The sequence below is a fragment of the Pelophylax lessonae genome (assembly GCF_965119305.1).
Source record: "Pelophylax lessonae genome assembly, chromosome: 1".
Taxonomy (NCBI): Eukaryota; Metazoa; Chordata; class Amphibia; order Anura; family Ranidae; genus Pelophylax; species Pelophylax lessonae.
Window position 1 is genome coordinate 460,250,056 of NC_138768.1, and position 12,104 is coordinate 460,262,159.

Here is a 12,104-nt window from a genome sequence, read left to right on the forward strand (position 1 = left end):
AGCACCTCCCACAGTATATATACATATAAATACTGGTCAGACACACAGTTAACCCTTTTATCACCCCTGATGTTAGCCCCTTCCCAGCCAGTGTCATCAGCACAATGGCAGTGAATTTTTGTTTAGCACTGATCACTGTATTTGTGTCACTGGTCCCCAAAAAGTGTCAAAAGTGTCCGAATGCCCAGTGCAATTTTGCAGCCCTGCTATAAGTTGCTGATTGCTGCCATACCTAGTAAAAAAAAAAAATAAGAAAATAATAGAATAGAAATATCCTATAGTTTGTAGATGCTCTAACCAATCAGTATATGGTTATTGGGATTTTTTAACCAAACATATGTAGCAAAATACATATTGACTTAAATTTATAAAGAAATTCGATTTTTTTTTTTGAATGGATAGGTTGACATTTTTGACACTTTTGGGGAGACCAGTGACAGTAATCAGTGCTAAAAATAGGCACTGCTACTGTAATAATGACACTGGCAGGGAAGGGGTTAACACAGTGGGTGATTAAGGGGTTAAATGTAAGCCTAGGGTAGTGTTTCTAACTGTGGGGGGGATGGGCTTGTGAAATTATCCTACATAGAAGGATCACAGGCACTCTGTGATCATTCCAGAGAGAAGAACGGTCAGCTGTGTTTACAACGGCTGTCTGTCTTTCTCTCTCAATGGGGAATGATTGCGGGTGCCAGGCGGCAATCGGAGCCGCCTGCCCTGTGCATCGGAGTCCCCGCGCACTCACCCCCTAGCTGCAGGCGCTCGACCGACGTATACCTACGTCGGTTCACGCAGGTGGGGCTGCCTGCCGCAGTATAACTGCGGCGGGCAGTCCTTAACCGGTTAATAAACACACACTGGCCTGGATCCAGCAATGCGGCCGCCCTAAGCCTCGCTCCTCTCCCTCTCCTCTAGTGTGGGCACCCGGCTGTGATAGCTTGTGGCTTCACAGCCAGGTGCGCACTGCGCATGCACGAGTAGCGCCGTGCATTGTGAATGGCTGGGCAATCTTCTGGGGCCTCTGACGTGTCCCAGATGATTGCAGGGAGGGAGGGGGGGGGGGGAACTTCCGCTTGAGCTGCCTAGGAGGCCCGATAGGAAGTAGGAGCGGGTACCTATCAAATCAAGGTACCCGCTCCCCCCCACCCCCCCCCCCCCCAAAATGTGGCATGTCAGAGGGTCAGGAGTATTTAAAGCGGAAGTTCCAATTTTGGGTGTAACTTTGCTTTAACGCATTGGTAACGCCCGCCACCCCCTATGTCACTACAGGACACAGTAATTATGTAAAGGGCCAGTGGGGGGTACAAATGAGTGCAGCTGGGGGATCAGGAGAGCAGCACCCCTGAAAGTGTTGATTTCTGAACAGATATAGAAAGATTTCTCTTTCTTTGCTGGACCCACGTTCAGTGTGGGCACTGGAAAGCGTAATTATTTACTCTCTTATTTTGCAGGATAAACTATCTGGCCAATTTAATTTTCTTGACAGGGTCACTTTAACTACTGATGAAAAGGTCCATATCATAAAACAATGTTAACCACCTTGGCGGTAATCCCGAGCGTGACTCGGGGTGGATTTTTCATTGCAGGATCGGTAACCCCGAGTCACGCTCGGGGTGAATGTGCAGAGAGCGCAGCGGTGTCTCTTACCTTCTCCTGGCGATCCAGCGATGATCTCTCATTGCTGAGATCGCCAGCCGAGAGTCCCGCCGCTCCTCCGTCCTCCGTCGGTGTGATCACTTCCTAGTTCCATTCCCTGCAGCAGCAATGCTGCATGGGAGCGGAACTAGGGAGGGAAATTAAAAAAAAAAAAAAAAAAAAAGTTACACAAACCACATTTTATATTATATATATATATATATGTATATATATATATATATATATGCATATATACATATGCATATATATATATATATATATATATATATATATATATATATATATATATGCGCATATATATATATATATATATATATATATATATATATATATATATATATATATATATATATACCGGTATGTGTATATATATATATATATATATATATATATATATATATATATATATATATATATATATATATATATATATGCATATATCTATATATATATATATATATATATATATATATATGTGTGTATATATATATATATGCATATATATATACACATATATATATATATATATATATATATATATATATATATATATATATATACCGGTATGTGTATATATATATATGAAAAGGTCCATATCATAAAACAATGTAAATAAAAACTTTTTGGAAAAAAAAAAAAAACAATGTTATTGCTTATGTGTTTGTACATTTAAAACAGACCTTTTCTTTAGCCAGGATACACCAGTAAATTTAAATAATGGCAGATGCATGTGGTTGGAATTTTATTTTTTTTCAGTTGCGTGTTGCAAGCAGTGCATGCAATAGCATTACCTTAAACATGGCTCCTTCTCCCTCATTACAGCACTTTGTTTTGGAGTTAAGAGACCACAAGAGAAATATTGGGGGAGATTTACTAAAACTTGAGCACTCAGAATCTGGTGAATGATAGCCAATCAGCTTCTAACTTCAGCTTGTTTAATTAAGCTCTGACAATAAAACTTGGAAGCTGATTGGTTTCTATGCACAGCTGCACCAGATTTTGCATGCTCCAGTTTTAGAAAATCATCCCTGTTGCATCTGCCATTTCTGACCTTTTTATGAAAATGCTAGTTGCCTGCCCTTGTCTAGGTTCTGACACAGAACAAGCATGCAGCTAGTGAAGGTAAAGTAAAGTCAAACTTACTGCATATGTTAAGGTTTGCATTGTTAGCATTTGCAAATTTGTACATATTTCAATACTATTAAAACATTTTTGTGTACTGTACTTGCTTTATATTATACTGTTTACATACTAACATGCTTTTTAAATGCCTGCTTATTTACATTTGTAGTGCTGCTAGAGAGAATTCCATGGCTGGCTCCAGAATGTGTATCTGATCCCAAAAACCTAGCTCTAGAGTCCGATTGTTGGAGCTTTGGGGTCACTCTATGGGAGATCTTTAATGATGGTATTGTACCCCTCAATGCAGAAGAACCAGAGAAGGTGTGCACTATTAAGGATGAAAAACAATTAAAAGTGTGATTGCTTACGTGTATGTCTTTGCAACATAGGTTATTATTTTTTATTGGTAAAAAGATTTACTATTTGCTTGTTTCTTTAGAAACATTTTATATCCTGTAATACCCCCTACACTTGGTAGCATCTTCAATATAACATAAGTAAGTTCCAGGAGTGTCAGATGCCTGTGTCCCCCATTCCAGGCTATGGTTCCATCCAGTTTTGCCAACTGTCAGTATTTTTACAGGTAGCCAGTAAAAAATGGGCACTTTTCTCCTGCCAGTAAATGTCAGTGACAGAAAAAGGTTGCCAGTAAAAAATACGACTGTGATGCTTGGCTCAGAACTGCGCATGCATAGTTCCAGTCCCGAGCCAGGTGAAACCATCCAAGTGGCTGCTTCAGTGAGTTTGTGCGGCACCAGTGTAGGGCGGGGGGGAAAGGTTTGGCATTTGGCGGTGCCTGACTGTGATTTTTATGGTGCAAGGGAGCCAGAGCCGAGCGTTCTGGTCTATGGCACGGGAGCAAGGCAAGCCCGGAGCAGGACTGTCAGTGCTGTATGGACTGGACTGAAGGGACCATCTGGCATGGAGGGACTGTCACTGTGTCACTGTGACTTAGGAGGGGATGTGTCATGTCGGTGAGGCCTGAAGAAGGAGTGCATGCTCCGCAAACCACCTAGGAGATCTCCCTGCACCTGGAAGCATCGTCATTACAAGCCGTTGTGAGCTCCCCGCTGTTCTAGGAAGTGCCGGCATCCACTGGCCGCATCCTCCCAAGGCCCAGCCGCCAAGGCCATCCTGACTCTGCTCTGCCAACAGGGACATCTTGCGGTGCGGTTCAAATGCCCAATATATGGCTTGTCATTGTGAGTACATTTCTACATAGCTGCTATTAAACTTCCTATGCTACACTTAGATGGTGCTTGTGTTTCCTTCCCAGCTATCCACAAGCTTCTTCTTTCTTGCACACTGAGCTGTCACCTAAAAGGAGCCTGCATATGTACTTGTACCATGGATTGTCTTATGGACTAAATTGTTATTATTACGATCATTACCAGTGAGGCTTAGTTAAATCCCCTTTTTTTGCGCCAATATTTTTGTCCTATTTTATCATCTGTGCTGCTACACACTGCTGTCAGTGTGACTCTGAGAGTCAATTTCATGTGTGTGTGCCGCCCATTCTAATTTCTTGCCCACCTGAGTCCTGTACCTGACCTACTTACTTACTATTTCGAAAATAAAACACAAAATATGTTTTTTGCCCTAATTTTTACCCTAAATCACATTGCTAATTGCATATTATACTGGTTGCCTAAATACTAAAATGTGCACTTAAAACTGTGATTTTGTAACTTTTGGGAATTGCCAATAAAAACTTGGCCGTGTCAGTAAATTTCAATCTGGTAGGTTAGCGGCATCCTGTGTTACTACAAGACAGAGCAATAACAGACAGAGGATGAAACCACAGGTTGCAGAGAGGAAAGTTAATTTATTTACATTATCTTCAAAAGCAGTAAATTAATTTTAAAACAAACTATCACTGACCTCTATAGCTGCAAGCGCTATGAAGTAATTCATCCTTTAAAGTTCACAGCAAAGGCACTGACACTGTTTTAAGTGGTTGTAAACCTCTGAAAAGAAGAATTAACAAAGCACATCCTTTTATAGTGTGTACATGCGTCAATCTGAAGTACCTACTGTAATTCCCTCTGCTATCTGCATAGTTCACAGTCTATGTGGACACCAGACAATGCAAGGAGACAGTCATATCCCCCCTCTAGGACACAGCAGGTTATTGACAGCCTCAGCTGTGCATGTTTCCCTTTGAGGCAGTGCAGAGTGGGGGGTGGCCATTCCCTCCACTTAGGTCTCTGCTTACACAGCTCCCTGCTTTATACTATGCATGATGTAATGTCGGATTCCTGCTTTCTGCCTGCTGGAGCTAACAAATGCTGTGTAAAATGTGTGCTTTAGGCCCCTTTCACACTTGTGCGACTTGTAATGAGATTTGGGACTGCAAAGACGCATGACAATTTGTTCTCTATTATTTCCAATGAGTACCATTCATATCTGTGAAACTTGAAGTCGCACCGACTTCAAAGTAGTCCCTGCACTACTTTGGCACTATTTTAATGCGTTTTGAGGTCCAAAGACATTCAAGCCCAATCAAACTTGCATCAAAATCTTGGTAAAATCGTGCGACTTTGAAGTCGCACAAGTGTGAAAGGGGCCTTAGGGGGCTATAGAGAAGAGAGGACTGCAGATAAACATGTAGAACTTTTGTAGGAGAATTTGTTTCATCTCTGTGTCTCTGTGAGACTAGTCACTTCAGTGGGTATATGTAAGGCTTTATAACAACTTTAAGTCATTTACTAAGCAGTTCAGCTCATCTTGCCCCTCTTTAAGGCTCAGTTCACACTACTGTAATGTGATTTTGATGTGATTATGTTGTACGACTTTGGATGTGGTCTGCATTTTCCAAATCCCACTGAAGACGCACCAAAGTAGCACAGGGACCTTTGACAAAATTGCACAGCACAGAGTCACATTGAGGTGAACGGGCACCATTGAAAATAATGTGCTTCTGATTCTATGGACTCAAGTTGTATCGGAAATCGCACCACAGCATTTGTGTATACTTTGGAGATTAAAAGATTGGAAGGCAGCCAAGTCACTGCTTGGATGGGGAACAGGGTAAGCTGAGCTGTTGAAAGAAAGAACTTTAGTCAGTGCTTCCCCAGTGGACTTTGATGGCCAATTGCTCCCCAGTCCCTGCACCCATAAGGGTTAGTGAGGGATTGTTTAAAGCTGAAAGGGTAGCAAATTAAAAAAAAAAAGGTATATACAATTGCAACCCAAACCATATTGTAATTTAACACTGTTAAAAATTACCTTTCCTTTTTCAATCCCCAGCGCCATCTTTTTTTGAAAAATTCAATGCAATATGGCAACCTGGAAGCCTTCTGTACACCGTTTTGGTACAAAGCTCCCCCAGAAATGTAATTTCTTGCTTATGTGATTGGCTCACTGTTTTTACCAGAAGTCTGTACTAAGATACACGTCCAATTTTAGGCATCCTCTGCAACAAAAATTTAATTTTTGGTGAGAAACACCCCAAGACTTAATCACTTCTAAAGGGATACAGACCAGTCAACTTTCCTCATTAGAACACTGCAAGTGCATTAGCTATAATTAAAAAGTCACTCCCATTCAGAATCAGTATCCAAAAAGACAAAGAAGAACAAACCGCTTATTCTTCACAGCAGAAAGTAGGAATCTGCAACAGTTTGTTAAATCCCTGCAATATATATTGATCACCCAGACTTAATTGTTTTTTTTTTCTTAACAAAAGTGGAATTACTGCTTTGTTAAGAATTTGTAAGTAGTAAAGCTGTATTAAACCCAAAACCAAAACTTTAATGCATTGCTTCTTGGTAATTCCCATAAGTGTTTGTAAAGCTTTTATTTTTATCAAAATAACAAACATGTTATACTTACCTGCTCTGTGCAATGGTTTTGCACAGAGCAGCCCCAAACTTCCTCTTCTGGGTTCTCTCCAATGCTGTCTGCTCCTCCTCTTCTCTAAATGCCGCCTCAGCAAGCTTGTAGGTGGGGTGCAGCGCGGTGCAGCAGCAGTAACACATACAGTCCAAGTGCAATGTAAAGAAGTAATTCAAAGACAGTTTACAATAAACCCGGTGTGAAGACAGCCCAACTGGGGACACTCACGGGATCCCAACAGTGTGCAGACAGCAGATCTCAGCTGAACTGACAGCGCCTTTTAGGAGGGGCTGAATGCAGCCTGGCTGCCTTGTGCCCTATCAGGAAGATGTCCAGAGAAGTTGTGAATTCTACGCTTTATCTCCTCATCAGGAACCTTTTGCTGCCACTAGCTCCATCCCTATTAGACTGGGTACCTGTCCCTACTCTACCCACTTGCAAATGCATGCCAAGTCTGGGAGCCAGTGCCTTATATAGGCTCTGCCTGATCCGAATTGGCCACCAGAGTCACTTGGAGCTGCAACATCCAATTGGATCGCTTCCTCAGTGGCCCAGGAAACCAAAGAGGAGCCGTGGTCCTCCTGACCTCCTCTCCAACTGCAATGCCGCTGCAGACAAGTGCTACCCACCATGGAGAAAGGCTACAACTTTTTAAGCAGTTACAGCAAACAGTTTTGTTTCCTTTGGGATAAAGTTTTTCATAGATAAATACAAGTTGACTGATGTAAGCAGCCCGGTCAGTGGTAAATGGTTTGTCTGAACCCTCTGACTTCTACATGTACAAGAGAGCCTGTTCTTTTTGAAAACAGATTTTCTGGCTGATTAAAGTGTTACTAAACCCACAAAAGGAAAATCAGTCTGTATATTCAGTAAAGCAAGCTTGTTATACTCACTGTGGAGCCTAAGGGGTCAATCCTCTGCATTGTGTAAAAAGGCTGTTCGATACTGTCTTTTCTGTTCCTCCCCTTCTTCCACAGTACCTGATCCATCTCCTGATGACTGCACATGCTCAGTTTGGTGTGTATTTCTAGAGAGTTTTTTTTTTTCTTGTGCATGTGATCAACACAGGGCCAATCAGCACTGTCCAGACAGAGGATCAGGGGTCATGCAGCCTCATAAGACAGTCAGAGGAGAATGAAAACTCCTCCTACAAGCTTTAACCAGACACTGATAGAAGTCACAAGACTGCTATATACTGCTGATGCAAAAAGGTATTTAGCAGTTTATATTTACTAAAACAATTGCATTTCCATGGTCTTTTTACTGTGGGAGACCAGATATAGTGAATGAAGGGTTCTGGGTTTGGTAACACTTTAATTGAAACTAATACAGCCATCACATCTAAGAATTGCTATTCTGCAGTATACATGTTTGATTTTGGGTTTAATATCACTTTAAGTTAAAGTGTTACTAAACCCAGAACCCTGCATTCACTATATCTGGTCTTCTCCAGTACACAAAACATGGAAATGCAATTATTTTAGTAAATATAAACTGATAAATACCTTTTCTCATCAGCTGTATAAAGCAAATAGAGCAATCTTGTGACTTGTATCAGTGAATGCTGATAGTTTGTAGGAGGAGTTTTCATTTCTCCCACAATTGTCCTATCAGGTTTTAAGACCCTTAATTCTCTGTCTGAACATGTCTGGACAGTGCTGATTGGCCCTGTGCTGACCACATGTACCCTCCCACAAAAATAAAAATCATCCATCAGTCAAGATGTGACATCCCACCCACTGAGTTCCTTTTTTAGTTACTGGGCATGGGGGAGGAGGGAGGGACTGGGCTGTCATTTAGGATCTGTATACACGCCCAAATGTGTGATGGTAATACCATGTGACCTGAATAGCACAGATAAAACCAGGAAGTGTTCTCTGAGCCTTAGAGACCAAACTAAGCATGTGCAGCTGAACTACACTTACTGTGCTTATCTGGACTTGTCCAGAGTGACATTGCAGGAGGGGGAGGATCTGTGCATACAGGATCATACAGCCTTTTAATGCAATGCACAGGATTAATCACTTAAGTTACACAGTGAGTATACAGACTATACATAGAGACATAGACATAACATATGAAAGTGGGTAAGTAGTCTAAAGGAGGCTACCTATAGCGCTTGCTCTAAAATAGTGAATAAAAATAGAACTTCAATATATATAATAATTGCACTTCAGTGAATAAATAAATAAATATAGTGTAAATTATTTAGCAGCTGCTATAGTAAAAAAGGTTGTATGTAGGTAAGTAGTCTAAAAGGCTACCTATAGCGCTTGCTTTAAATTAATAAATATATAAATATATAAAACTTCATAAACAAATAATTTGCAGAGTGTTAAATTGATATTCCATAAAACAATATTGCAAAAAAAGCCAAACTCAAAATTGTCCAATATATCTAAAGATGAGTCCTTAGTGCAAAGAATTCCCAGTGAAAGTTTCAAATAAATGTGCAATAAGGTGATTCCTCTGTGCAAAACTTCTAGACAAAAGTGCAGGTGCTCAGCGCAATGGTGAATCCTATAACAAAGGTAAGATTCAATCACTCACCAAACGTTGTGGGTCATGTGTGCCTTATAGCACCATGACATTTCAGACTTGTATAGCCTTCCAGGCTAAAGCGATCTCTTTGGCTTGCTTCAGGGCAGGTGAAGTGATAAGGTCCCTCTCTGTCTCCTCTCCCCAGGCAAAGATGTATATAAAAAAAGGAGCTCCAGATAGTATATTATCTTTTAAGATTTTATTCCCAATAGGGTAAAAAAATATACAAGCAAACAACTCCAAACGTAAAAGAAATATAGAGCAAAAAAAGGAAATATAAAGCAGAAAAAGTCGGGGTTCAGTCCTCTCAAAATTGCAGCCCTATTTTGGCCGCCTGTGAGCGTGTGTTTGCGGGGCCAGCCGATCGGTGTGAAGACGTCACCGGAAGTGACGAAACGCGTCAGTTTGGAATGCACAGCGTGGTGACGTGCGCTAAGGGTGGAACGCAAGCCGGAAGTTCTCCCGCTAGCGTCCACACCGATCGGCTTGCGCCGCAAACACACGCTCACAGGCGGCCAAAATAGGGCTGCAATTTTGAGAGGACTGAACCCCGACTTTTTCTGCTTTATATTTCCTTTTTTTGCTCTATATTTCTTTTACTCTTGTATATTTTTTTACCCTATTGGGAATAAAATTTTAAAAGATAATACACTATCTGGAGCTCCTTTTTTTGTATACATCTTTGCCTGGCTAAGGGAGAGGAGACAGAGGGGGACCTTATCACTTCACCTGCCCTGAAGCAAGCCAAAGAGATCACTTTAGCCTGGAAGGCTATACAAGTCTGAAAGGTCATGGTGCTATAAGGCACACATGACCCACAACGTTTGGTGAGTATTTGAATCTTACCTTTGTTATAGGATTCACCATTGCGCTGAGCACCTGCACTTTTGTCTAGAAGTTTTGCACAGAGGAATCACCTTATTGCACATTTATTTGAAACTTTCACTGGGAATTCTTTGCACTAAGGACTCATCTTTAGATATATTGGACAATTTTGAGTTTGGCTTTTTTTGCAATATTTTTTTATGGAATATCAATTTAACACTCTGCAAATTATTTGTTTATGAAGTTTTATATATTTATATATTTATTAATTTAAAGCAAGCGCTATAGGTAGCCTTTTAGACTACTTACCTACATAACATATGAAAGTTTTGTCTTGAAAAAAAACATATCTTATACGTTTATATATCACGGTATCTATCCTTTTTTCCCCTTTTTTCCTATTTATCTTTATCCTGGCTACTGCACTCCTCCCCCCGGTAGATATTTCTGGGGTTACATGCACTTATCCCATTCATTTTTCCATCTCTTTCATGGTGAGTATGAGGTGGTTTTCGGTATGCATGGGTGAACGATTGTGATGGTCACTTGTTCAGTGGAGATTTTTCCCAATTTATTTGGTATATATTTGTAAATGTTCTATGTCTGTTTTATTAATAACTTTATGTATTTGTCTGCTCATATAGAGCTCTAGTTATTACTACAATTCCTTTATATGCCCCTGAGGAAGCGACAGCGAAACATGCTGGGCTATTGTTGACCAAAACAGCCATTTTGGCAGGATCAACCCAGGAGTAATACTTGTATATGAGCATTGTGTTTTCAAGACAAAACTTTCATATGTTATGTCTGTGTCTCTATGTATAGTCTGTATATTTTGTAATTTTATTTTTTTCCACCTATGTGTATGTTAAGTATTAATAAAGTTTATAACTTTTTAATAATTGTTGTTTTACTGGTTAATATGTACCATTAAAGTCGTCCCCTCCAACAAGCCTCTAACCGACCACTATGTGGTAGGACTTATTTTAGTCCTTAGTTTAGATTTACTATTGGGATGTAGGTACTAGGTTTTTCTAATTGGTATCACTCATTAATTTAGTGACACATATCATTCTTACACAGTGAGTATAACAAGCATGCTATTCTGCATCTACAGACAGGTTTTACTGTTGTGGGTTTAGTAACACTTTAAATGTCTGTATTTTGGCCACATATTCACTTTGGGGAGTATATCTACATCTTAAGCTGGCCATAGATAGTTTGAAATTCGGTCAGTTTAGCAGGGACTGTCCAAATTTTGATCCATCTATGGTTGCCCCCATTCAGAAGAAGATCGGCTTCTCACAAACAATCATGCTGGAATATTTGGGTTCAATAAGCGCTTCAGCCAATCGCTGGTCAGTATAGAAGAGTCCCACTGTCAGAATACAATAGCACAGCAAGGAGGATACCTCTATCCACCTCACTTGTGTGGATGTGGGGGAATCAGTTCTGCTTTTTTTAAACAGCTCCCTGGCTGATCGAAAAAAAAACTGAGCCATATATGGCTAGCTTTATGTCAATTGTTTTTAAGGCAAAACACAATAAGTGCCTGTTCACACTGCAGCGGCACGACTTCGGGGGCGACCTGTGAAGTCGTGTGCACCACGACTTCGGCACGACTTGCACGGACTTCATAAAATGAATGTCTATGCAAGTCGCTCCAGGTCGCCCCAAAGTAGTACAGGAACCTTTTTATAAGTTGGAGCGACTTGTGTCGCTCCTATTAGAACGGTTCCTGTACCAGTCAATGGACCGCGACAGTGCGTGACTTGTCAGGCTGACCAAGTCGCCTGACAAATCATACCAGTGTGAATGGACACTAAGTGGCATAAGTATAAGTCAATATATAATGTATCGAAAGCTGTTTTTGTCCATTTGTTAATGATTTTTTACCCTATTTACTCGTTGTATATGTCTCTGAATAACTATTTCTCTTTTAAACAGAGACTCCAGTTTTACAAAGAACAGACACAACTTCCAGCTCCACACTGGATAGAGTTGGCAAACTTAGAGCAGCAGTGCATGTCCTACAACCTCGCCTTAAGACCATCATTTCGTTCTGTTATTCGAGAGTTAAACAACCTCATTGCATCTGGTGGGATACAGTGATTTATTTTGTG

General features: G+C 40.6%; 1 protein-coding gene across 1 annotated transcript in view; it reads left to right on the forward strand.

Annotated features, from left to right (window-relative positions):
- Positions 1-12,104, forward strand: part of JAK3 (Janus kinase 3) — a 184,719-nt gene that overhangs the window by 152,625 nt on the left and 19,990 nt on the right. The window contains exons 16-17 of the mRNA XM_082267037.1: positions 2,948-3,099; positions 11,929-12,079. Coding sequence (XP_082123163.1) covers positions 2,948-3,099; positions 11,929-12,079 — 303 coding nt within the window. The remainder of the gene's footprint in view (positions 1-2,947; positions 3,100-11,928; positions 12,080-12,104) is intronic.